The sequence below is a fragment of the Zychaea mexicana genome (assembly GCF_025766255.1).
Source record: "Zychaea mexicana strain RSA 1403 chromosome Unknown BDB00scaffold_54, whole genome shotgun sequence".
NCBI classification, from domain to species: domain Eukaryota; kingdom Fungi; phylum Mucoromycota; class Mucoromycetes; order Mucorales; family Lichtheimiaceae; genus Zychaea; species Zychaea mexicana.
Window position 1 is genome coordinate 15,838 of NW_026516717.1, and position 24,108 is coordinate 39,945.

The 24,108-nt window shown below is 42.6% G+C and overlaps 8 protein-coding genes across 8 annotated transcripts; 4 read left to right on the forward strand and 4 right to left on the reverse strand.

The window, feature by feature from the left end:
* Positions 1–506: 506 nt before the first annotated feature.
* Positions 507–2,155, reverse strand: BDB00DRAFT_930163 (uncharacterized protein; the record flags this gene model as incomplete). The annotated part of the gene is made up of 6 exons (XM_053128993.1): positions 507–721; positions 799–946; positions 1,060–1,184; positions 1,351–1,401; positions 1,496–1,973; positions 2,117–2,155. The coding sequence occupies 6 exons, from the start codon at positions 2,153–2,155 to the stop codon at positions 603–605; spliced, it is 960 nt and encodes a 319-aa protein (XP_052978006.1). The 3' UTR covers positions 507–602.
* A 4,459-nt stretch (positions 2,156–6,614) lies between these two features.
* BDB00DRAFT_789237 (uncharacterized protein) lies at positions 6,615–7,640 on the forward strand (the record flags this gene model as incomplete). The annotated part of the gene is made up of 2 exons (XM_053120864.1): positions 6,615–7,294; positions 7,418–7,640. 2 exons carry the CDS (start codon positions 6,615–6,617, stop codon positions 7,638–7,640), a joined length of 903 nt encoding a protein of 300 aa, XP_052978007.1.
* Positions 7,641–8,236: 596 nt separating this feature from the next.
* On the reverse strand, positions 8,237–9,708 carry BDB00DRAFT_831264 (zinc knuckle-domain-containing protein). The gene is made up of 5 exons (XM_053124101.1): positions 9,600–9,708; positions 9,426–9,495; positions 9,211–9,323; positions 9,092–9,148; positions 8,237–8,999 (listed from the first exon to the last, which is right to left on the reverse strand). The coding sequence occupies exons 1-5, from the start codon at positions 9,617–9,619 to the stop codon at positions 8,573–8,575; spliced, it is 687 nt and encodes a 228-aa protein (XP_052978008.1). The 5' UTR covers positions 9,620–9,708; the 3' UTR covers positions 8,237–8,572.
* Positions 9,709–10,445: 737 nt separating this feature from the next.
* Positions 10,446–14,499, forward strand: BDB00DRAFT_831266 (Chs5p-Arf1p-binding proteins-domain-containing protein). Its single transcript, XM_053124102.1, has 14 exons — positions 10,446–10,578; positions 10,799–10,872; positions 10,978–11,064; positions 11,164–11,225; positions 11,386–11,478; positions 11,566–11,741; positions 11,847–12,133; positions 12,239–12,326; positions 12,403–12,431; positions 12,505–12,657; positions 12,747–13,280; positions 13,346–13,576; positions 13,704–13,868; positions 13,940–14,499. The coding sequence occupies exons 1-14, from the start codon at positions 10,497–10,499 to the stop codon at positions 14,105–14,107; spliced, it is 2,229 nt and encodes a 742-aa protein (XP_052978009.1). The 5' UTR covers positions 10,446–10,496; the 3' UTR covers positions 14,108–14,499.
* Positions 14,364–16,550, reverse strand: BDB00DRAFT_831272 (lariat debranching enzyme, C-terminal domain-containing protein). Its single transcript, XM_053124103.1, has 9 exons — positions 16,452–16,550; positions 16,237–16,353; positions 15,971–16,128; positions 15,785–15,906; positions 15,612–15,697; positions 15,429–15,536; positions 15,121–15,339; positions 14,883–15,028; positions 14,364–14,796 (listed from the first exon to the last, which is right to left on the reverse strand). The coding sequence occupies exons 1-9, from the start codon at positions 16,524–16,526 to the stop codon at positions 14,667–14,669; spliced, it is 1,161 nt and encodes a 386-aa protein (XP_052978010.1). The 5' UTR covers positions 16,527–16,550; the 3' UTR covers positions 14,364–14,666.
* A 504-nt stretch (positions 16,551–17,054) lies between these two features.
* On the forward strand, positions 17,055–18,887 carry BDB00DRAFT_831279 (uncharacterized protein). Its single transcript, XM_053124104.1, has 8 exons — positions 17,055–17,206; positions 17,282–17,327; positions 17,446–17,496; positions 17,630–17,733; positions 17,819–17,893; positions 17,963–18,077; positions 18,166–18,248; positions 18,345–18,887. The coding sequence occupies exons 1-8, from the start codon at positions 17,204–17,206 to the stop codon at positions 18,780–18,782; spliced, it is 915 nt and encodes a 304-aa protein (XP_052978011.1). The 5' UTR covers positions 17,055–17,203; the 3' UTR covers positions 18,783–18,887.
* Positions 18,878–19,941, forward strand: BDB00DRAFT_471140 (uncharacterized protein). Its single transcript, XM_053117499.1, has 2 exons — positions 18,878–19,687; positions 19,747–19,941. The coding sequence occupies exon 1, from the start codon at positions 18,919–18,921 to the stop codon at positions 19,684–19,686; it is 768 nt and encodes a 255-aa protein (XP_052978012.1). The 5' UTR covers positions 18,878–18,918; the 3' UTR covers position 19,687; positions 19,747–19,941.
* Positions 19,690–22,072, reverse strand: BDB00DRAFT_831291 (Poly(A) polymerase central domain-containing protein). Its single transcript, XM_053124105.1, has 10 exons — positions 21,945–22,072; positions 21,575–21,821; positions 21,437–21,490; positions 21,227–21,338; positions 20,796–21,115; positions 20,591–20,705; positions 20,368–20,512; positions 20,078–20,313; positions 19,883–19,997; positions 19,690–19,794 (listed from the first exon to the last, which is right to left on the reverse strand). Exons 1-10 carry the CDS (start codon positions 22,028–22,030, stop codon positions 19,764–19,766), a joined length of 1,461 nt encoding a protein of 486 aa, XP_052978013.1. The 5' UTR covers positions 22,031–22,072; the 3' UTR covers positions 19,690–19,763.
* Between the last annotated feature and the right edge of the window lie 2,036 nt (positions 22,073–24,108).

A 24,108-nucleotide genomic window follows, 5' to 3' on the forward strand; every position in this document is an offset into this window, starting at 1 on the left:
TGTTGTTCAAGGTGCCGCAGAGCTAGTGTTGTAAGATTGTGGAAAGCAGTGGCAGGGAAATAAACTTTTTTCATAATAATCTAGTTTTCTATATGTCTATATTCCTCTTATATCTCTGTTGTGAAGAAAGTCAATCTGTGGCGGATGAGCTGGGAGCGTATGGGTGAGTGGTGGTGGTTTTCTCACACAAAACGAGAGTATAGAACGCCGTATACGGATTCAGCACTGAACCTTCCCAGAGTTTTGAATACTTACTTTTGGCCTTGTGGTCAAGGTAGAGAAGTTTAGTAAGATATATAAATATGTTGAGATAGATGGATAACTAATTAAAGTGAAATCTAAGGTCGAGATAAATGGAAACTATAATGGAATTAGAGATAGCGAGTGAATGGGTGGTCGTCACTCCACGTTCTTTGTCTTGTTCGTCTGGCTCGATACTGGCCGACTACTGTCAAATATTCGTCGAGTCTATCGGTACGAGTGCGATTGCGGTCGACTACCTCGCGCTGTCGTCTTCCAAGGATTGTACGATAATTATTGATTCTTGCATTCAACTCACGAAGAGTATCGGCAATCCCTTGCACCGCATCGCGCTGCCTCGCCTAATCATCGTCGTCTTCATCAGGCAGCTGTGGTTGTGGTTGCGATTGCTGTTGTTGTTGCGGTTGTCGTAGTCGACGTGGATTTAATAAAGGTTCATCTTCTGAGTCAGAAGAACTGACTACATCAGACGAGGTAGGGCGAGGAGTTGCCAAGCGTGTGTTGCGCTCTGTATCTCACGTCTAACTGGCGAAGTACGTACAAGAGGAGACGGAGAAACAGTTGATTGCATAGCTGGCACAGGAGACGTAGTAGTAGGTGCTGGCACTGATGCTGATGGCGGATGTGATGGTGGTGGAAGGATGACGTCAGGGAGTTCCACTGAACCATTAGGATAAAAACGAGCCTACAAATAGCTCAAATAAGATATTTGTCTCTCATTTGGTGGCAGAATAAAAAAGTAAACTTACTTCTTCTATTTGTACAAAAGGCGGTAAAGAGCTACGATGATTGTAATACTCGTGTGCTGCAAACGGGCTTGGGAGAGAGGGACTGACGCGGTGATAACGACTGATCAAATGTTTGCAACTTCGGGGATGCTGCTTCGGGCCCATCTAACCCACCATTCAGGAGCATACCATCTCCTATAAAGATACACCCGAGCATCAGGCAGGGCGAGATCCACGCATAAGTTGTACATTTCTTCAACAACGCGAAACTACAACTGCTGCTCGTTTCGGGTGCCAACTACATATTTTGTTTAATAATCATTATGATATGATTTGTGGATCGACATAATGTTCAACCTACCTCCTTCGAGCGCAATTAACGGGTGCCAATTATAATGCTTTCGCATCATATCTATGATGGCATTTTCGATTTTCCAGGTCACCGCATAAACTGTCAGTTCTATCTTCCCCAGGACGAAACATTGCACTTATGAACGGAAATAAACCTCGGGCCTCGTCCGGAATATTTTGCGGTCTGGCTGTTTCGGGGTCTGCTAAGCGTTTCTTCACCGAGTGAACGAGATGCCACAGACATAGTCTAAGCACTCTCCCATTTGTCCAGACTGCCTCTAAAATAGCACAAATCTGTCCCCAGTCCTTGTCTGTAAACATGAACTTGGGTTGAAGACCAGCTTGCTTTAAGCATTTAAAAAATTCGGCAATAACACCAACACGAAATGTGTCATCCTCGCCATCATTAACTAGCTGACTCTGTGGTGTAAGCTTCAGAAGCATGTATGCAATCGGAAACCCGACACCGTTTACAGTTGCAACTATCCCAAATAGTTCGTATCCTGCTCGGTTTGTTTTGTATGTAGAATCGACATGGTATTCCTCTGCTAGTTGCTGTGATCCGCAAATTACATCAAATAATGGCATGGTAAAACCAATAGCCGAGTAATTGTTTTGTGCTGAGATGAAGATCTGTTCATTGGTTATTAAATTTTATTGATTCCATTATTAATGGTTCTTGTCTATTTCTCAACGCGTCAAAGTGATTGTATACACGATCCTCACATGAATTTAATATTAAGTAGTAGCTAATCATTTAGGACATTTTGACATACCTTACGGACACCCTTGTCAGCGGCTCTGTCGACGAGCATCTCTGCCGATCTGAACTGGTTGTCGTGCAGTGTATATTAGTCTTGGATCGACTGGCACGCCCAGTAATACACTTGACCCTGCGTTATTCTTGTCGCTTCTTGTTGAAACTGACGGATAATGTTACGAAGCAGCTGTTGTGCATCCAAATCGATGGCATTTGCAGCAATGTATGCACGTACATTTTGCGGGACGGGGTTATTTTCGACATCAGGTGCAGCCCTATGCCCACAGGAGTGTTCGATGTTCAAGTGAAAGTAACCATTCACTCGATCGACCATGCCGCTGATGCGGCCATTGCACATAAAAGTTGCCATACGCCGATACAATCGTAAACGAATGGTAGCTTGACCCTGTACATTGAAATCTTGCGAGCATCGAAAAACGAAAGAGTAGACGAACTTTCTTCGTGGTTCTGTTTGGTATGCTTCGTAGTAATGGTATCCGTCAACAGCCTGGATACGATGGCGAATGTTGATCACAAGTTGCGAATCTGACAACGCCAACATATCATCGTCAAGTTGCACATACGCGTCGAGGCTGTAATCTTTGAGACTGTCGGCTACGTTCTTCAAATTTTTGACGCCAAGGAATCAGCTCGAGTACTTGGTCCACTGTCAGGAGTAACTGCTCTGCGATTGGTTTACCGACGTCACTTTGGCGTTCACGGCACGTGTTGTAATCTTGTCCATTGCCAACAAAAAATAGTAAAGGGCGATAAGATTTGCAATTACTGCATCTTTTCAAATGAGGTTGCTCGGGTGTTTCTTGGGATTGGATTTGTTGCTGATTTTGCGGTTCCATTTTGAGGAAGAAGTTAAACCACCCAAAACTACCGAAAACTGGAAAAACGGGGATTTTGGTTCGGTTACATGATTAACCGTTCGGAAAAAGAAATTGCCGAAATCCGTTTCCGCGATTTTTTTTTGAAACGGCTATAGGTAGGCGGCTAGGTAGGCGGAAAAGGCGGAGACACATGTGTGAAACATGCGCGCATTATAACGAACGCATGCGCCACAACAGCGCCATAAGGCGACACGACTTACGATAACCCAACTCACCCTACATTGTCTTTCTTTTCTCGTCTTTTTATAGTCACAAAAAGCAGAACTATGCAGACAAGCAAAAAATTACTGCTGCCATGTGTCATTGTTGGAGCCTTTTTTTTGGCTCTCTTCACCAGCGCTCCTATATTTTTATGTTGACCTCGATCGCTGAACTGCTAATTTTACTCATCCTGTCATTCATTAGCCACTGTGATGGGTGCACTGGTACTGCTATCATATGCACCCTAATTTGCTACCTTGTTCTGCTTCCGGTATTTCTGAACTCGTCTTTAATTGTTGCCAGCCTTGCTCAGAATGGCTACCTTCTTCATGTGTGCTTCCGCTGCCACCGCCTCCCTCCCCCCCCCCTTTTTCCGCCCGAAGCCCCCGTCCCCAAACGCAGATAGAATTGACGAGAAGGATGCTTCTGGATCTATTGTCTATGCAAAAATCTCAGAAAACCCGTTTGAAGCCTTTTGGTACCTTACACGGCTTTGATTTGTAACACAAGCGGCAAGAAACGAACTTTTTGAGACGTCGTACCTGTTGGAGTTCTAAAGTCGCTATTGAAAAAAAAGAAAAAAAAGTTATTGCTGATCGTGCAAGGCACAAGAAAACCTGTCGTCGTTTGAAGTCTCGCAAAAAGTCGTCATAGAGGAACAAGACGTCGAGTTTTGTTTGTAAGAAGAAGAAGGGCGAGATGTATGAAGCGGACGACGCGATTGCATGCCAACAAATATGAACGCGTTTTTGCTGCTAACCACCATCAGCATCGACAACTCCCGCATCCTTTGATTCTGCTGCCAAAGCAACATCCATGTTTTACTTTGCCGCCTTTTTCTGCTCCGCTTCTGTTCTCTCCCGCTGCTTCCTGCGCTAATAACCAGCAGCACCTAACATACCACCACCTTCAGCCTTCAGAGGAGGAGGTCGATTGCCAGCAATTAGTTTCCGGATGGTGTGACAAACGGTGGAGAACTGACGACAGTATAGCCGGAATTCTCAATCAAAAAGGGGATGTAAAAGATGCTTGAGCGTCGTAGCTTGGGAAAAATAAGAGAAAAGTGTTCGACATGTATATCCAAGCACCCTGCGGTTCTTCTTTTTCCTGCCATGGGTGATTCAAAGCAAAGTGTATCCAGATTGTTTTCAAGTGCTCTCGCTCCGTTTCATAGGATCTCATCATTTATAATAGTGAACGGCTCGAGTAAAGTGTAGTTCGTGCAGCAGTTCATCACATACATGAGCACCAACCCCCCTTCGACCCATTGGCTATGTGGTGGGGGGTTTCTTCCCCCTCTCAACCGTTATTATGCGAAGCGATCTTTGGGAGGATTCAGATATTACTAGGAATGCGATGCCTTCCCCGCAAACACTCTTTTGCCCTGCTCGTCCGCAGGTGAACACACGAGTACGTCATTCTTTGAAGACAGTGGTAAGGTCGACAACGTCCTTGAACAGAGGAGGGCTTTTGGAAGTAATCTCTTTGGAAACTCTGGAGTGTTTTCTTTTTTAAGCAACGTAACAGCTGCATTACTGACATTATCATTATTATACGCGGGGAGGGGGGGCTCAAGGCCTTTTAAGCGACATGATAGCATAGAGCGGCTCATAGCATAGATCCAATGACGTTCAAGAAAACTTACATAGAAGGTACATCTTACCATGGCTACCGACATGAGCTCTACCACTGCTATTACTATACATATCAAGAATCGTTGTCATCGATTTGAAAATTAAAAAAAAGCCAGCTGTGGTCATCAGTAGACACACAGCATGATTTTATCTGTACAATGAACCCACCGTTTTACTCGATCTACCCATGTCCTACCTAGAATTTTATAATACCAGACTCTGGTCTACATGTATACTACCGCAGCAACGTGCATCCCCTCTTTAAACGTGTCCCAAAAAGCCATTAAAGCATTTTTCTACCTTGTGCATACCACTTCATATATATTTTTCAGTATACGTGTCTGGATATATAGTATAAATATAAGATTCTTGACAAAACCTCTCGAATCCGTCACTTTAAAAGGAGGGGCAAAAGCAGTAATGGCCGGATGTACAACACACGTCCGTCGCTGAAAATCTCAATGATATTACTTGTAAAGCTGTGCTCTAAAAACTGCGGCCTAGCGGCTTTTGGTAACTCGTCTCCGATGTGTGTGCGTGTGCCCTTTTGTTTGAGCCCATCGGAGTACAAGTTGTCCATTTGCGGAAGTTTGTTACACGGCGCGTGCGTGTGTACACCACATATGTATTATGTGCCGCCAAAAAAAAAAAGAGGGAACACGCGCTGCCAAAGTTTAATATACAGTGTGTTTTTACTACTGCCATGACATGGCCTTCTTTAGCATAAAGTGTGTGTATGTATATCTTTGTTATCATCGATCGCTCTATAGCATCGTCTTTGAGTTTTTTTATAATTTTGTCAGTTAAGGGGGGTTAGTGTGCCAAAACAAGATACACGCACCTTATAAGGGGTTTTCATGCAAAATAAAGAGGTAGAATACTTAAGTATCGTCAAATGGAGTAGTAGCTAGTAAATGTTGCTGCTGCTGCTGCTGCTGCTGTTGGGAGTGGGGAGTGGGGAGGGGGACATACTCCATATTTAAAATGTAGGTTGGGATGAGAGATCATGTCAGTCGTATCTCCCCCTTTGGACCATCATCCATATGTCAAGTTCGCATATGCTTGGGGTGAACCTCGTTCTACTTGAAAAGAGTGCAGCAATAGTAGCAACGTTAAAAGAAATCATCATGTCGCCGATAAACGTTGAAGCGAGAAGGACCCGTGTTTAGAGTTTTTGGATCTTCAGGATATACAAAAGACGATCACAGACAAGGGGGCTGGGCAGCAAAGAGAGAGAGAGAGAGAGAGTTTTGAATGTGAGTGTTGTGTTTATTGTGACTGGGCTACATTACACACACACGCCAAACAACGATTAAGAGAAGGGACGTAGTAAAAGTGGTAGTAGTAGTAGTAGTAGTAGTAGCAACGCTTCCTTTGCTCGTACTGGACGGGGTGGGACGACACAGTCAATTGCGTCGAAAGCTCGGGGCACCTTTGAGTTTTTAAGGTTTATCTTTTATGGAAGCACACACGTACACACACACACACACACACACCGACGGAAATCCTCACATCTGGGGAAAAGGGGAAGAAGGTTGCTTGGTTAGTTGTGTGTGTGTGGTTTAACGGTCTTTCTCTATTAAACTCCCGCTTTTTTGTTCTGCCCTGTTTGCCTTTTAAACTCTTATTCTTTTTTCCCTTTCTTGTTCTCTCCGTTCCAAATACATATATGCACGCACCACCTTCAACAACATAACAACAACAACAACAACAACAATACACATACACCCTCTATATATATAATATATAATATAGCACATATACTCATTCCACAACCCTAATGTCGCAAGTCAAAGCTTCACCCAGCGCTGCTCCAACTCAGTTTTCTCTGCACGACCAAGAGCTCCACTCTTCTGCGAATCGCATAATGACTCGTCGAGCAAGCAGATCTGCTCAATCTCAACAGCATCACCCGTCTGTGCCGCTTATTGTCAAGACTATTGCGGACGACGAGAACAGCGTCGTTCCTTTGGACAATGATGGTTCGACAGCCGCTGCAGCAGAAACCACAACGGCGACGACGACGACGACAGTAACAGCAGCAGCAGCAGCAGCTGCTGATTCGGATGGTGGAAGCCATCCTCGTATGGCAACACGTTCCCGTTCGATTGATTTAAATCAATCCGCTACCTCTTCTGCAGAAGAATCGTCATCCACTACTACGCCTACGCCTACGAGTCCATCACCCAATACAGCGAAACAACAACAACAACAACAACAACGGCGTAGTACGAGCACTAGCACCCATCATGCTACTACTACATCCAAAACGAGAGCAAAGAAGACTCGCAAGAGAGGTGTTAAAGCATCGCTATCTCCCACCGTTGCCTCTGCAACATCAACAAAACGGGGACGCGAAGAGCGAGGGAGTCGACGGCGAAATGCCAAAGACACTTACAACAACACATCCTCTGCTGGTGCTGCTGAAACAACTCAGTTGGATGCAGTCAAACTGCAAAAGTAAGGGACTACTTTACACTTTGTGTCTTGATTGCTCCTCTCTCTTTCAGGCTCTCGTGACATGGAGTCTTTTTTAACTCATATCCTATATAATAACAATGATGATGATGATGATGATGCTAGGCTTGCTGAACTGGATGAGCTAGAAAAGACGGTTTTGGACGGCACACACGCCGAATATCGCGAGCGCATGGCGCACGCCGAAAAGAAACGAATGCATGAGATGAACAACGCAAAGTTAAGGCGTGATCTGGAAGAAGCAGATATCCGATATACCTTTGATGCTTTCAAGAAAGCTGCCTATGACCAATTCTACGTAAGCCTATCCACTTGTCCCGAACGTTAAGTTTTTTTGCAAGCTGACTTTTTTTGTTTATCCCTATCAGCAATGCAAAGCCGAACTGCGCAAACGAATGATCAGTCGAGTGCAAGCGCAAATAAAACAACTCGAAGAAGAATGGCATGCTTGCCACGAGAACGGTATGATGATGACATAATTGGCCCTTTCATGTTCCGGGGTAGTAGTGGTAGTAGTAAACGTTGTGAACAAGTGGGGAATGACCCCCACACACCTCGCTTCTTTTATGCTCACATGACACCAAATCCGGGGGGGGGTCTTCTCTTCCCCACCCCCCACCCCCCCTTGATATATATACCACGTATAGGTTGCTCAGACGACGATCAGGAACTTTATGATTGGGTGCCATCGGAACGACAGGCGTCAATCTATATCCTTTTTTTTTTATCTTGTGCAACCATGAATCTTTTTTTTTTCTGCATCGACCTTAACTACTGTCCCCTGCTGCCATTTACATTTTGAGCCCTTAGGTTTGAATCAAGAAGAAATCCTCGACGATCTTGCGACGGCTCGAAAATTATACATTGCAAAAGAAGCAGACCACCACCACAACAACAACAACAACAACAGCAATAGCAACAACAATTGAGTCAATGTACAGAAAATATACTCTCCTTATATTCTCTCTTATCGTACTTTATCGTGTTTGTTGTTCTTTCATCGCGAGTTTTTCTTTAAAAGAAAGGCATATTTCAAGCAAAAAGAAAACAGAGGAGAAAAAGGCAGAGTTGCGGTGCGTATGTGTTGTAAAATAGAAACGGAAAAGGGGGTTGGAAATGAATAGTTACGATGATGATGATGATGATGGTGACGACGATGAGGATCAGTAGTCTGACCACTGTTGATGATGTTTCGGTGTTATCGATTGTCCTTTTGTTCTTTTCTTTGTTGTTGTTGCTTAACGGTAACGATCGTGTTACTTAGCGACGTCGTGAATACGATGGGGATGGCGATCGTCTTCTTCTTTTGACACTAGGACTTCTGCTTCCACTTCTCGACATCGAACGTGAGCGCGAACGTGAAGGAGTAGGTGAACGACCACGACGGCGTTGTTGCTGTGGGCGGCTCCGACGAGGTGATGGTGATCGAGATCGACTGGCGCTACTACTGCTATGGCTGCTGCTGCTGCTGCTGCTGCTATAACGTGCACGGCGACGTCTTTGTGGACTACGACTCGTTCGGCTGCGAGCAGAAGCATACGAGGACTCAGAAACTGAAGAGCTCATGGACGATGATGACGACGAGGACGATGATACAGAGTCTGAATCTGATTCTGAGCCAGACGATGAGGACGAATCTGAGGATCCCTCACTATCGCTTTCACTGCTGCTGCTGCTGCTTACGCTTCTACTCATCGATCAAAGCACTTTAGACCCCCTCCCAGTGTATGAAAGAGTTTTTCTTCTACTATCTATTACCGCCACTAGTGTGTCCTTTACCTTGTATTCTTTTTTTGTTTTTTCTTCTTTTTCAGGATCTTATCGGCTAAACCACGTCTAACAGTACGTCGAATGAATAAACACACACTCCTTTTTTTTTAATCTTGAATCACACATACCGATCTTGCAGTTCTTCAGGAAGATCTGGCTCACGAAGCTCCAACTGTTTATCGAGTTGTTGCGTACGTGTGGGTCTTGCTTTATACGGTCTGTTATTTTTACATTCATAGGTCTATACAAAACATGTTTTAGTAACTGATCAAAATTCAAGAGGAAAAAAAAAAGAAGACTATTCAAAAATTTGCGACAGTATAATTTTTAAGAATGCGTTTACCCAATGACCGAATTCCAGACAGCGTTGGCAACGCGTTGATGGGGATGCCTTGGGTCCTGAACGCGCTTGGCTTTTTTTTTTTAATTCATTCCATAAAAATGAAGGATTCATTAGCAACCATCCCATTGAAAAGAACACAAAAGATAACGACCGATTCTGTGATTGCATACTTACCGAGCACCCGTTCTGTACATTTTTTTGTTTTGCAATCTTTTTTGCTTGACAGAGGGGTATGAAGGTCTGGGGGAAAGCTTAGAATAAATTTTGAAGGAGGAGGGGGAGCCGTCCAGCGGAAATCGGCCAACAGCCAATGAATTTCTTTTGCTTGTTAGTGCGTTGCCGTTACAGTAGCACTAGGATATGCTTGGCTGCTATCATATGCAACAAACAATTTGTGTATTAAGCAATCAATGACAAGGGCCCTTTTCAGTAGAATCAAAGCGCTTTGTGTATACTTGACAGTAAACATGTAAACCATTCATCAAAAAGGGCCTGAGAAGTGTATGTGTTTAAGGCAAGCAACCAACAACAACGTAAACTAGACCGAGAGGGATATCTTTCTCATACAGTCCACATATACACCCGGCCATGAAGCAGTTTTCTTTTGCTTTAATAGCAAAGTATCATATCTGCAGGCCCCCTCATGCAACACAACTAGGGAGCGAGCAGCCTGCCCTGGCTTTTTATTTAATTCATTATATGCGAGCTGCTGCATAATCAACAGCAAGGACAATACGATGTCAGCCAAAACTACCATTGGCCATTGTTATCAGCTTGTCCGTCAAGATGATTCGCCAGAACTTTTTAAGCTTAATAAAAACGTACGGAGCACAGGGGAGTTGTGTGTGTGTGTGTGTGTTGATCTGACGAGCACATTTTTGCATATGTATTGTGTGGTTCCCAATTAAAACGGATTATTAGGACTGACCGTTACACAGGCTCAAGAACACATCCAGAAGGAACCCTCTCAAAACTCCGTCGCAATAAAGCAAATACTTGGCACCAGCCTACTCCAGTTGTCTTCTCTTTGCTTTCCTTTCTAGTCTAGCACTACCTCAATTTTAATAAACCATGGGTGAAATGCTCAGAGATGTTCCCGAGTTCTTTGAAACAGAACTCGGTGAGAGCATTATCGCCAGAACGGATGCTTTAGGTATTTTATTTTCTCCTTGCTAATAGACGCACAGAAAGAGAGAGAGAGCGCGTGCGCGTTGCAAAAAAAAAAAAAAAAAAAGGAACATACACACACAATATTATTGTTTGTTTCATGTCTTACGCGCGCGTTTATATATTTTCTGTCCCTGAATTGGAGAGGAGAAAAAAACATCATCTCGCGACATTGTGTATACGATATTAACCCAATGCTCTACTAGGAACGTTCCGTGAACTGGGTCCTCCTGACCTTTGCCATATTATCAAGACAAACGCAAAGCCTGGTGTACGAGAGGTAATACTAGTATATTATGTAGTGGGGAATGCGAGAGGTCATGTAATCCCCCACACACCCCTTTTCTCTTATTTAGCAAACATTAACCCTCTATACATCTTTTAGTTGGGCAGTTACCACTACGTTTCTGGTGTCGACGCTTCCTCATCAGCTACACTTGCAGCTTATTTGAACTCGTTGACCTATTCTATGGTATGCAACTGGCAACACCTTCTGACACCCTTATTGACGACAAACTAAATATATAACATATGCCTCAAAAAAAAAATATTCCAACGACGTATATTGTAGGATGATACGCAGTCGTGGTTCTCTAAATCGAATGCTTGGAGAATTCGTTCTGGAATCTATTGGTAAGGTTTTTTTTTATCGTGCTACATGTATTGGGCAATTAGAAACAGAGAAATGCATAGGCAGTGCTCTGATCTATACCTCCATGGACGCGAATGGAAAAAGAAAAAGACGTTGAGCATCAATACGTGTCGTCTAACACTCATATGATGAAAAATCTAGCTGTTTCAACGCTTTTTCGCGTGTGGATGTTCGTGTTGAAGTCAAGATTCCCGGAGGAGTGGAATGCTACTTTGTGGATGTGCGCGGTGAACGGTAACAAAAAAATGATGATTTAAAATGTTACATGACTTTATATGTAAAAGAGACTATATAACTCACTTTATATATACATCTGTTTAGACACGAAGCGACGTCGGCTATCTGGCAGGAAACGTATCTTTCAGCAGTACTTCGTGCAATCCTCTACTCTGACGATAGCTATTATCGATTAGCTGGCTATCGCAAGATTGATCCTATTACAAGCCTAAACGCCGAAGCCAAGTTCCTTGAAGCTGTTGAAGCCTTGTTCTGGAAGGGTAAAAAATCAAGCGAAAAAGATGGATTTGGCGAGGGGAGCAAAATTTCCCTTTGAAAGGAAAAAAGAGAGAAGGACACGTTTTATTTAAAAAAAGAAAGAATAGGTTGGCAGCTTGGCAGCAAGCCCGAAATCCAGGTCGCTACCTCAGTACACAACCACCTGACTGCAGGTGTCATGAAATATTTTGGCGACAGTTTCCGTTATGGGCCCGCCATTGAACTATTCCAAAGACTGCAAAAGAAGGATCCCGAAGTGGGCGCTTTGCTTGCCGAATCCTATATCGGTGCTAACGAGGAAACCAAGGCCGTCAAGGTGCTGTATGACGACCTTAAACTGGCTTCCTTAAGCTACCCGCTTTTACATGTGCAAGTCGAGTTTTTGCGTAGCAAGGTAAGAAAAAAAAATAACCACCAAAGGTTGTTATGTAGTAGTATCAGGGAACATAGTCATGCATATATACTCACGCCGTACATGCATCCGACGTGGAAACAATAGGGAAAGTATGATATGGCATTACAGCTGGCCAAATATGCAGTAAACACGACACCATCCGAGTTTCTTACATGGGCTAAATTGACTGATGGTATGTGGAAAATTTAAAGTTTTCAGGCAAGAAGAGGTACTAATTCCATCTAATATGTTGCTTATATTATATCAAGTGTATATCGACATTGGAGACTACAAAAATGTAATGCATCTCTTGCTGTCAGTGTAGCTTTGCTTTCTATTACTTTAAATCGTCTAACTTTTTTATTCTATAGGCTCTTTTGACCCTAAACTCGTGCCCCATGTTCACATACAGCGAACGCGATATGCATCGAATGCCTGCGCCTCAAAAAACACATTTGCCCATCAAGCAAGATATTGTCAAATCGGGAATCATGGAAGATGATATTGCTACCCGAGAAGCCGAGGTAAAGCCAAAGAAAGATATAGCAATAAGTCAGAGTGTGATAAGCTGGGATGCACATAGTTTCTGATTTGAAGCTAACACACCTATCAGCCTGATCCGAACCTGATGCGTCTACCAGCACCAGCATTGCACGGTACCTTTGCCAAAGCATACTCGTTACTTACTCGACTCGCTGCCAAAATTGGTTGGGATGATCTGTTGAAATGCAGATCTGGAGTATTTGTTATGGAGGAAGAATACCGTATCCTCAAGGCCAAGGAAGAAGAGCGTAAGACAAGCTTTTCACATAGCTCAAAGTCGGTTATTCAACAACAAGAGTCTTCTACGCCTTCTGTTCAAACCACCACAAGCACGCAACCGACGACTGTTGCTGACCAAGAAGAGTCGACACCAGAAGAAGAAGAAAAGAAAATAAAAGAGACAGATGCGGCAGAAGAAGAAGAAGAACAAACACAAGAGGAGAAAGACGAAGCGGAAGAGAAAAAAGATCAAGAAGAGGCTGAGGTCGTTGCCGAAAAGATGGAAAGCGTCGATTTGAACGATGATGAGCCAAAGGCTTCCGACGTTCCCAAGATGGACGAAACGTCCTTGTCACGTCCACAACAAGCCGCTGAAGAATCCAAGGTAAATAAAAAAGATTTCACATCTATTTTTCCCAATTTGGATGACTTTTAACGTCTTTTTAAAAGGAGGGTAATGAGGCCTCAAGCAGTGCACAAGAGGCAAGCTTTTCGTTCGGCAACAAGCGTCTTTGCGAACGATGGCTGGATAACTTGTTTATGGTTTTGTACGAAGACTTACGTGTATATACATTCTGGAGAACTGAGGCAGCACACTATCGCTCGCAACAGATGCCTTACCGCAAGACGGGTACTGAATGGGAGCTTTTGGGTGATCTTGCATTGAGACTCTGGCACGAGGTAAGAAAAGATCTGTATTGACCATAACGCACATGAGAAATACTCCATATGTGTATATATTTAAGAAAACCCGTCAGATAGTAGTAAGAAAAAAAAAAGACTCATCCTCATGTTTAAAATGGATTAGAACGAGGCAAGAGAATCCTACGAGATGTGTCTCGACCACAAGTTCTCTGCAAAGGCATGGATGAAACTTTTGGAGATTTACGCCAAAGAAGGAAATGTTCAAAAGGCTTTGCTTGCTGCCGTCAAGTTGACAGTGTACCATGAGCGCTGGTACCATGAAATTGTGGTAAGCATACACAACTTTGCAATGTCCCCAGTCCGTACAACTAAATGATAATATATTTCTTGGCATTCAAGTATCCTACGGAAATCGCCTGTAACTTGAACAAATTGATCCGCAAGGAAGGTCTCTCCAAGATGCAAAACATTTTAACATCCATGAACCTCCCGAGACCTGTACAATCCCTGATAACCCGATACTTTGACTATGGTGAACTCTTCAAGGTCGAAGGCTATGAATTCTAATCAGGAACTAGTTTTTTTTTTTTTTGTGTGTGATGATGATAAAAGAAGAAAAAATCTTATTAGAACAACCTCCACCTAGCAACCTTTCTTGTTACACTAATCTTTCTTTTTTTATATGAATATACGTATATATAAACAGAAAAAAGTGCTTCTTCTTATTTTTTTTACTTGTTGGGGGCACACAATTATTTATTCAAATTTTTTACTGACCATGCACGGTCATCATACTTGTTCATCGTCAAGTTTTTGTTTCTTGGTCGGAGAATGGCCATCTTCTTCGTCTCTGTCGTTTTGTATGCTCTCTGATTCCTGATGCTGCTGTTGTTGTTGTTGTTGTTGCTGCTGCTCTCCAGACGCACCTTCTTCTGCGGGTGCTTGTTCAGCCAATTCTTCTTCTGGTTCTTCTGCTGCTAGTTCAGTATCATCGCGAGGAGGAGCTGCTGGAACCTTGGCGTTTATCTTGTTCTCAATGCCTAATAACTGGCAAAAGGCAGCCGTCTGGGGATTGACGGCAGGTTGGTCTAGACTGATTGTGAGCATCTATATGATTTCCTCTTTTTCAGTAAGATAAACACTTACATGTTTTGCTAAATACATCACACGTAGCTGAGAAATTCTTTGGAATCGTCAAGTCCAATTCGTCCATATCCTCTTGCATGCCCAAAAACATGAGCTCCTGTTCAATCATGCTTGAGAAAAAAAAAAGTTTGCAACGTTAGAGATAGGTTTCTTTGGCGTAGTAAACATATTCTATCTAGTGTGAAGAATATAGTACCTTTGCATTTCTTCATCTGTTGGCAACGGAGTAGCTTCTCTGTTTAGACTCAAGTACGGATGAAGCGCCTTTGTGATCGCCAGCCATTCAAGATCATATTTCAAACTGTCGCTCGTCTCGGGCTCTGGTGTCGGTACATCGACAACCTACAAAGTGCATGATGGTGAAAGCATCATTAGCCCCAGACAGTACTTTTTATTTGGAGATATATACATGCTCCCATAAGACTACAACAAACCTGCAGAAACTGCCGACGCGGTAAGCACTTGTCTAAGCTCAAAAACTTGGTAACGCCTTCTGATGCATTACCATCGCCCGGTTTCAGTTCTTTCTCTGACTTGGCATGATCAACCACGGCTGGATAATGCACATGCAGATGGGCTGCAAACCAATAATCTGGTTTTAATTTGAGCAAAAGATCCTTGTTGGGTCGACTACCAAGCGAGCTGGATCGAATCTATGTATGTATTTATTATTGCAGTTAGTAACCTCCATGTATCTACGAAAACTCAGTAGTAGATAACCCCCCTTTTTTTTTGTGCTCACATCGTTTTCTAGGAACCTTTTCTTTCGTAAAAGTTGATCGAGGTCGCCACAATGCTCGATTGATTGAGGCCAATCGTGAGATAAAAATACATCCATTGGTTTCCGTATCTATTACACGTTACTAACAATATATAAAGACAGAATAGACTGCGTGTCAAATAGTTGTAGAATGCATTTTATTACCTGCAAAAGTTTGCGAACGTCATATTCTCGGACATGATATACTGATCGCAGATCGGATGGATTGTAGGGGTATCTCTCATAGTGTCCTGGCCCGATTGTTTGTATCAATACATGTTGTGCAAATAGATGGGGGGGCTCGTCACACAAAAGCCGAGAAAGAATATGGAACAAACCTGTTGTATAATCATGTTGTTTAAAGATACCAGATACGCCGCCAATGCGTAGGCCTTTGTAGTTGACAACACCAGCATGACCCAGATAATAGATGTTTTCGCATACCCATCCGCCATGATACCTATGATCCACTATTAAGTTCTTCGTGGCTTCCTTTTTTTGACAAATTTGAATGAAAAACTTACAGTTCCCACAAGTGATTACTTGCTTCATGATTGCCTCCAATGAAAATGGTTAAATAAGGAGCCTTGGCTTTGCCCGAATAATATTTCCAGAAAGAACCCAGTTTTTGATATTGCGGTGGCACAGACATACACCGCATATCGCCTGGATTGCGAACTGCCTATATAAGAGTAGATAAGTATCCACGAATAGCAAAAAAAAAAAAAACAGAAAAAGAGAGAGAGAGAGAGGAGAAATAATGGAGGAGTGAAGCTTTTTTTTCCCTTACTTGAAAATCGCCACAGATCAAGAGTAGATCTATTTTGCATTTCTTGCGTTGTTCCAGTAGTTTAAGACTACCGTAAATCTCGTCCAAGTGACCATGGCAGCAGCCCTCAACAGCGATCTAAATTTTAATAAATGTTGCACATTGTTATGATCCCGTTTGTTTTCAAAACCACTCAGCATACAAAGTTTCCATTGGAGAGCTTTTTCTTCCATTACCTTCATAGTGGTTCTTAACGCGGAAGAGGAAGACAATTTTATCCGAGATAATAAAGACGCAGAAATAGAAGGCATGGTTTTTTTTTTTTTTTGCTTGTGCGACGAGTGATGGTGGGATCTCTCCACCTGCCCCATTGTTATTTATCTAGTCTCCCGCTTATGACGCCATTGTTTCTTATGTTTTTGAAAACCATCACTATATCACGGTCGTATAACATGTAATTGCTCGAATATTCACCCTGTTGTCCAGCAAAGAATAAAAACAACTTTCTGTAGACTTCTTGATACACGACGATATATCAATCACTACTGCTCTGCTTCTGACAAGTTTAGAAGCATGGTAGTAACAGTAAGCGCGCTTTTGCTGTAGTATATGTAGCCTTATATCTTCTTTATCCCATTGATAGAATCGTTCATAAAACGTCAGATTCTCTTAAAAACTACACAAGAATATCACACAGCAGTAACAAAAAAGCACTGGAGCTAGATGCATATGTACAGAAACATGTAAATAAGGCATTATTATCGCCAGTTGGTATGATTCCTTGTTGTGAATACATTCATAGCTATGGCTACATACGAAATGAGCTCTTTGTATATTATACCTAGAGTCACCAACAGGTTACTACTAGTTCGAGTTCCATCCAAGTCCGTTTTTAGCCTAGCAAAATCAGCAAATGCCCCTCATGCCTTGAGAGCGTCAAATTTTATCTGCGCAAAAGAAACTAAACTACTACATCTGTACAACACCCATGGTAACGTGCATAAATTCCTCGACAGTTGAATTTTATACTTAATTCCTTCTTATATGATTTTATTTTAAAATAAAGGGGCAGGTTCAAGCGACTGAGAATTCCACCCAAAAAAGCGACGATGGTAGATTATTAAACAGAGCAAGCATTAGGCTTTGTGCTTTTTGTCTTTATTAATTCGCTCTCGCGACATAACAGTAATAACCCGGCAATTTTAAATAATCTGTACATTCTGTTACCAGGTGATCCTTCGAAGCAATCGCTACAAAGTAATTTAGATACTCTTGACGATGGTAATATATACGTTCTCAAGACGAGAACTAAACTAAGGTGAATGGGCCACCGTACTATATATTTGCTGGCGCTTTTAAACTTCTCTCAGCTCGCTAAATATGTGTATCATTTACTATTGAACATTATCATCAGCACAAGAACGCAACGATGGTTATATTGAAGATGTAGCCAACACAAATCGTGGGAATGATGAGGGCCACATCAATATACAGCAAAACTTGGATCAGGATGACGAGGTGAGTTATTATTGCCCGGTATGATATAGTGCTTACTTGGATGATGGACGCAAAAGAAAGCCAATGAGTGATATTAAGAGATTAGGGTGTGATACAAGTGACATACGCAGAAGAAAATGAAGATGAGCCGGAATTACAACGGTTACGACGCATCAAACAGGTTGTATATTAGAGAGTTCGAGCTCAATGTAGTTCAGGCTAGTACTCATTGTACCAAGGCGCTATATAGTTCCAACCACTTATTAAAGATTCGGAACGTACGTTTGGATTGGAAAGTCTACTCGGGATAACTAAAGGACTGAAAGGATCATCCGCAACCCCCAAAGAGGATAGTAACTATGAAGGTAAATGGTTGTAAAGTAGAATATGCCTTTTTGCTTGTATTTCGTGGATAGGGGGTACTCAACTTACATGAATGACTCTTATACATAGTCGATCATAAAACGTTGGCAGAACTAATACTGGAGTTACAAAAGCATACGGAAAACTATAAAAGAAAAATTCATCAAGACCAAGTAAGTTTTTTTCCCGCTTTGGCTATATGTGAGTATCCCGCTCTTATTTCTTGCAAATTAGAGCGTTAATAACAAAGCTATTATAAAAATGTGTAGAAGCTACTGTTACAACGCTTGAAGCATGTAGAAGGTCTTAGTGTGCAAACAGCTCAAGCACTCGTACTAGGCCTTAATCAAACAAGGCACGCTTCCGAGAAACTGGGCGAAGCGAAAAGAATCAAAAGTTACGCTCAACAGACCCAAAAGTGCGTAGCGGATATCTTTAAAAGACTCTGCATCATTGGCGAGCACTTACCACCCGAGGATCGTGTAGGCCATGAATCATTTGCAGCTCGCTGGCCTGATTTGGACAAGCTTTATAGGAATGCAATCCAAGAGCAACAACGACCGCGTATGGATATCATGAACGGGAAAATGTCTCTACTACGTGCATCTGCCGACCCATCCGTAGCAACCGTAACCATGGTCATTGCTGAGGGGACATCTTCCATTCATGACGATAACAGCAGCAGTAGCACTACCCACTATGATTAAGATCCCACACTCTATCAACTTGTTGATTACCATAAAGTATACCAAATGAAGGGCTGTGTCAGCGATTTCAAATTTTGACAGCAGAAAATTTTCTTTCTCCATCGGCCTACCACCTTGCTGGTTCTCTAAGCACACCATGAAAGAGGAAGAAGACGATTTTAATTTTTTTGACGATTTTTCATCCGATGAAGCGTTAATAAACAATGAACGACGAGCACGAATGCAAACAAGTCTCAAAAACAAGCTCGCCAAGTTTTCCAACGACCCACTGAAAAGAACAACACAAGAGAACCGCACTGTTTTCAATCGCAATAGACTTTTAGATCCTGGCCACTTCCAAACACCACAAAAACGGCAGCATGTGTTCACTCAAACGGAATGCAACACCATTTTGAATCAGTGTCGCGAATTGACCACTACAGAATGGACGACTGCCCGCCATTCAGCGTTTCCAACAACTGATATTCCTATTCGCGACGCCATTGCAACGCTCGCTTATATAACAGACATGGTGCGTGAACGACTGTTTCCTCAACTAGCAAGCTATTTTGGTTTCCATCCTACCCGAGATTTGGATTTCCGGGATGTGTTTATCGTGAAATATGCTGCAGACGCACAACGTGGACTCAAGCTACACACCGACGGGTGTTTGGTGTCATTTAATATATTAATCAGTCATCAGGATGATTTTGAAGGCGGTGGTACCTATTTTGAATCGATCGACGACGATGTTCACCTCACTCAAGGCGACTGTGTCTTTCATGACGCACGGATTATGCATCGTGGTATTGATATTACGCGAGGGGCGCGTTATATCCTGGTCGGGTTCGTGGATACCGTGGATACACTGGCAAAGGATAAAATGGCACCCAAAAAGAATCTTCGTGAACAACACATACTGTAGAGTAAGTCTTTTTTTTTCTTTGTTTATTACAAGTATTAGTGATAGTAATAGTTGCTGTAGGTGTTGCAGTCTATGAATTAGTCGTTGGCCAACGATCGTAGATCGCTCCTATTGTTAATATGATCAATGTAGAGATATACATGTATTAATAGACAACTGAAATACTACTTCACATGCTATGTAAATAAAGTAATACCTTTTGGCAGACACGATCTTGAATGTGACATCGGCGTCTTTATTGTTTCGTTTTGCTTCGAGTTCATTAAGAAAGTCACCGATTTCATTGCTTAGGTCGATTTCTGGAGCTGGTGCTATAAACAAATCGTTGCTTAGTTACTTGTTTATCAGGGACAGATAGAGAAGTAAAGGGAGGGCGTCGCGTCCTACTGACCTCCTACTTCAAGACCAATCAAATGGGTGGTGACATGCAATCTCCCAGGTTGGAAGGACGTTGCAAAGTTCTCAACATAATCCGTATATCCTTCTTGAATTGCCAGTTTCCCTTGTGTAGTGCGATAGCTGATTGATTCTGTATATGATTTAGTGTAGGGGTGGATGACATTGATGGAAGGGTGTACTTCGAGCAGTTCAACAAGTTTCGGTATCGCAGTCGCCATTTTCCGTTTCCTAAAAGATAGTGTTTTAGTTCCGCTTCCCATTTGTCGTGTCAAGCAGACTTACCAAGTGTCGTTACTTTTGATTGTTTCTGACATAACCATGACGCGCAAAAAATGTCTGTATCGAGCAAAGAACTTTAATTCCTTAAATAGTTTCGAAAGAAGGCTATTGATATCTAAAAAGTTGTCTGATTTCATGATGGTTCTAGCTACGTAATACCATGTGTAAGTAAGTCCAAGTGCTGTGCTCGTTCAATATAGCCATCGATATATTAACAAATTCATACCTCGTTTGAGCTCTTGTGTTAATATTTGAAGAGTAGAAGCTGTGACAAACGGCGCTGAATTGCATACTGGATAGCATGGTGATACAATGGGCATCACCGAATGCTCAAAGTCTTCCTATACCGGCCTTATCATTACTTTTTCCTTATATACACACTGGGCCTTCCTGTCTCTCTTTTCAACGACGATCCAAAAAAAAATACTCACAAGGTCTTGAAAATCCATAAACTCGCCATGAAGGCCGGGTATACGTCCAGTTAATAATACGGGCTCTGGCCAAGGCCAATCGGTCCACATGTCAAAGAACTTGTGCAACAGATTGTACGCGTCAACATGATCAGAGTTGGCAACATTCTGATACGTCTTCATCAGCAAAAAGGTCCAGGTGCTGCCGTTCAGGTATCCCATCGGTTTTCCATACAGATATCGTTGGGTAGCCCAGTATTTGATGCACTGAAGCCCGCACTGGAACGCCGGCATATGCTCAGGTTTGATGTTGTCCAAAATATACTGTTGTGTACGTGGTCCTACATCCACCACATAAAAGATAGAGAATGTCCGTGAGCATCTTTTTGTCCAAAGAAGAGTTGGAATGAGAAAGAAGGGAGGAGAGCAACCACCCTTTCTTTTTCTTTTACCATCCATGCTTGCAAGGCACTCTTTGTCAAGACCTTCCATATAGTCGTCGTTGAGTAAATTGATATTTTCAGGCACGTCTGCCAATCGTAGACGAACAAATGATATATCCACCTAAATATTTTACGAAATGAAGCGAGAGGATGTATATATAAGCTGGTTTCTTTCAACACGTCGAAAAATTTAGGCAAATGAAGGAGCAGAACTGTTACCGGAATAGAATCAATGGTGCACTTGATAATCGGAACCGCGGTCCGCCTTATCACCTGCGTGCGTGATTATTACTCAATTATCACGTACATACCATAAACATACGCATTACATCTCATCCGACCCCTTCTTTTTTTTACCTCAATACCATCTTCTGTTATTCTTCTCAGAAGCTGTGGAAATATCTTGTAAAAATCGCGTCTTTCCACTGCAAAGGCACTTAGCAACACGAGGTCCATATCAGCCCCTGCAAGGTATCCGCCCAAGCCATACGATCCGAATGGCATTAACTGACACACGAAATCGTCGCGTCGAAGTGATTTATTTTGTGCTGCTCGGCGAACAAAGTCCTCAAGCAATGACCGTAGTTTCTTTAATAATTCGTGTCTATAACAGTTTTTGTGTGCACACTCCATTCAGAAAAATGGCATAAATCGTTTCGTTGATCTCCCGCCATCACAACCACCGGTTTTCCTTTTTTTATTATTATATATATTAGTAGAAACGTACCGTGTTCTAGCTTGGTCGTTGTCTTCAGTTACTTCTGCTCGAGCAAGGTAGCGCTGTATACGGTCATTGCTAATGTTCGAGCGCATGACGTTAAAAAAGAAATTAAAGTGTTGCCGCTTGATTTTGGGTGTACGCCAATGAAAGTTGCTTTATGTGGTTCCGCTTTTTTTTGCACCACACATCCCTTGACGTGTTCGTTTTTTCTCGATTTGATGATATTACTGTAAGGATCATAGCAAGACAGATTCCATTACCGTCGTAGACCCACTTGCTAGTTTTTATACTGTATCTCATGCATCTATGCATGGAGGCTACGTTGTAGGCGAAGATGAGCAGGTGGCTATCTTGTACTTCAAGGTAGAATGTGTACTTGCAGGTGTGCCTTTCTTTGACGAAGTTTTCCGTCAGTTGGACTGCCGGTAAGATGACAGGGATAGAGAACCAAAAAGAATTCGGGGAATGGGTCATTTGGCAGTGTAAAAAAAAGTGTGGAATGGTCGGCCAAGGACTTTGAACGTGTTATTGCTGCCACACGTAAAACCACGCCAGGTGGGGGTAGGATCCACTGACCCCACTGATTATGCATGCTAAGAAAGATAAGCTGTTTGATTAGGCTTCTGACTGGTTGAGAAGTACGGCGGGCTAGTCGGAGGACTTTATACGCATCGCATGGATTTGTCGTCCATGGTCATGCTCAAGACAACCACATCTGGGCGTCAGGTAAGCGCTATGAGAAATTCAAATGTGTGACATAGTGACAGCTGGACTGACTCGGATGCTTTATAACAATAACAGTGACGATAACAAATCGATTTAAACTCTTTCTTTGTTGGTTAATTAGGCAATGTATTCCAATGAAAAAAAAAACCCATCATTATAGAAACCTGCACTAAATTGATTATTGTTTATTAGGACGGGTGATCGTTTTATTTCAAGCTACAGTACTTCAGGCATCTTTGTGGTGTGCCTGCGTGTAGCTTGCCGGATCCTGCTTATAAGTTGCTAAAAGGTAGAGGTAGTTGGTTTACTTTCCATCTACTATCTTGTTCCCATGCTCTCTGTGCCCACGGGGTGTGTCTGCGTGTAGCTTGCTAGATCCTGCTTATAAGTCGCTGAAGGGTGAAGATGGTTTGGTTTTTACCCTTCTACTGTCTTGCCACAATACTTCCGGAATCATTGAGATATGCCTGCGTGTAGCTTGCGGGATCCTGCTTAAAAGTCGCTGAAGGGTGAAGGTGGTTGGGTTTTTTCCCTTCTACTTTCTTGCTGCAATACTTTCTACATCCTTGGACGAGTCTGGTAACTTGCTGGATCGTTCTTATAAGTGGCTGAAGGGTAAAGATAGTTGGTTCTTCCATAATGTATTGTCTTGTTGCAATCTCTTCTGGGTTCAGCTGTTGTCTGTTCGGACGTGCCGTGGCGTTACTTAAAGAAGTTTGGTATAGTTAATATTATTTTCATACACTTGAATGCACATTTGATCAAATTCGGATTTGTGTATTTATAGTGGATATTTAGCCATTGTTGGATGGAATCTATTCGATATGGAATTATTGCAGCGTATGCAGATCCTAGTAATACCGATGCACCAGAGCTTAAAGTCGCCCTATAAATTGCGGTTGATTCCATTTGTAGCAGTAGCAGTAAGACGTGTCTTCTCTCCTTCTCTTCTCCCATTCCTCATAATTACGAATAATCAAGCCACCCAAACGAGCATCAGGTTTCGGCAGCAAGCCAAAAGCATCTTTTTCTAGCTACAGCAGAACTGGCGCGAAAAGAACTGTTAGAATAGCGCTGCCTTTATATTTTGGAGGCACGCCGAACGTTCCACCACCGCTTGATCAGCCGTCATCGAAACGTTTTCTCATACGCGATCAGGAGACAACTGCTGCTAACAAAAGAAGAAGAGCAGGCAATCGCGACCGTAACTGGGCAGCCATTCTACCTTTTCTTCTTACAGCATAATATAAGCAGGGCTATGGTACCGAGGAACCCAAGCCTCAGGCTTTGGCTCCTGTCGAGGATCTTCTACTTTGCCCTTGCCGTGAGACAAAGAAAAAAGAGAAGGCTATCACTTGCATCTACAAGTGTGGTGGGTATACAGCGATTAAAGCATGATGATAAGAGAACAATGTGCTAATAGACGTAATGTGATCCAGGTATC

What these genes read in the sequence shown, in the direction of transcription:
- BDB00DRAFT_831279 (XM_053124104.1), top strand. An exon ending in TTTAGATACTCTTGACGATG is followed by an intron (nt 17,497 to 17,629) that starts GTAATATATACG and finishes CATTATCATCAG; the next exon opens with CACAAGAACGCAACGATGGT. An exon ending in GGTTACGACGCATCAAACAG is followed by an intron (nt 17,894 to 17,962) that starts GTTGTATATTAG and finishes GGCGCTATATAG; the next exon opens with TTCCAACCACTTATTAAAGA.
- BDB00DRAFT_831266 (XM_053124102.1), top strand. Translation starts at nt 10,497, where the DNA reads ATGGGTGAAATGCTCAGAGATGTTCCCGAGTTCTTTGAAACAGAACTC. An exon ending in ATTCGTTCTGGAATCTATTG is followed by an intron (nt 11,226 to 11,385) that starts GTAAGGTTTTTT and finishes TGAAAAATCTAG; the next exon opens with CTGTTTCAACGCTTTTTCGC. An exon ending in CATTGAGACTCTGGCACGAG is followed by an intron (nt 13,577 to 13,703) that starts GTAAGAAAAGAT and finishes AAAATGGATTAG; the next exon opens with AACGAGGCAAGAGAATCCTA.
- BDB00DRAFT_471140 (XM_053117499.1), top strand. Translation starts at nt 18,919, where the DNA reads ATGAAAGAGGAAGAAGACGATTTTAATTTTTTTGACGATTTTTCATCC.
- BDB00DRAFT_831291 (XM_053124105.1), bottom strand. Translation starts at nt 22,030, where the DNA reads ATGCGCTCGAACATTAGCAATGACCGTATACAGCGCTACCTTGCTCGA. An exon ending in ATCAAAAGTAACGACACTTG is followed by an intron (nt 20,314 to 20,367) that starts GTAAGTCTGCTT and finishes ACTATCTTTTAG; the next exon opens with GAAACGGAAAATGGCGACTG. An exon ending in AAGATCGTGTCTGCCAAAAG is followed by an intron (nt 19,795 to 19,882) that starts GTATTACTTTAT and finishes TATTAACAATAG; the next exon opens with GAGCGATCTACGATCGTTGG.
- BDB00DRAFT_831272 (XM_053124103.1), bottom strand. Translation starts at nt 16,526, where the DNA reads ATGCCTTCTATTTCTGCGTCTTTATTATCTCGGATAAAATTGTCTTCC. An exon ending in AGTAATCACTTGTGGGAACT is followed by an intron (nt 15,907 to 15,970) that starts GTAAGTTTTTCA and finishes AGTGGATCATAG; the next exon opens with GTATCATGGCGGATGGGTAT. An exon ending in ACAGATGAAGAAATGCAAAG is followed by an intron (nt 14,797 to 14,882) that starts GTACTATATTCT and finishes TTTTTTCTCAAG; the next exon opens with CATGATTGAACAGGAGCTCA.
- BDB00DRAFT_831264 (XM_053124101.1), bottom strand. Translation starts at nt 9,619, where the DNA reads ATGTACAGAACGGGTGCTCG. An exon ending in CCTGAAGAACTGCAAGATCG is followed by an intron (nt 9,149 to 9,210) that starts GTATGTGTGATT and finishes ACGTACTGTTAG; the next exon opens with ACGTGGTTTAGCCGATAAGA. An exon ending in AAACAAAAAAAGAATACAAG is followed by an intron (nt 9,000 to 9,091) that starts GTAAAGGACACA and finishes ATCGATGAGTAG; the next exon opens with AAGCGTAAGCAGCAGCAGCA.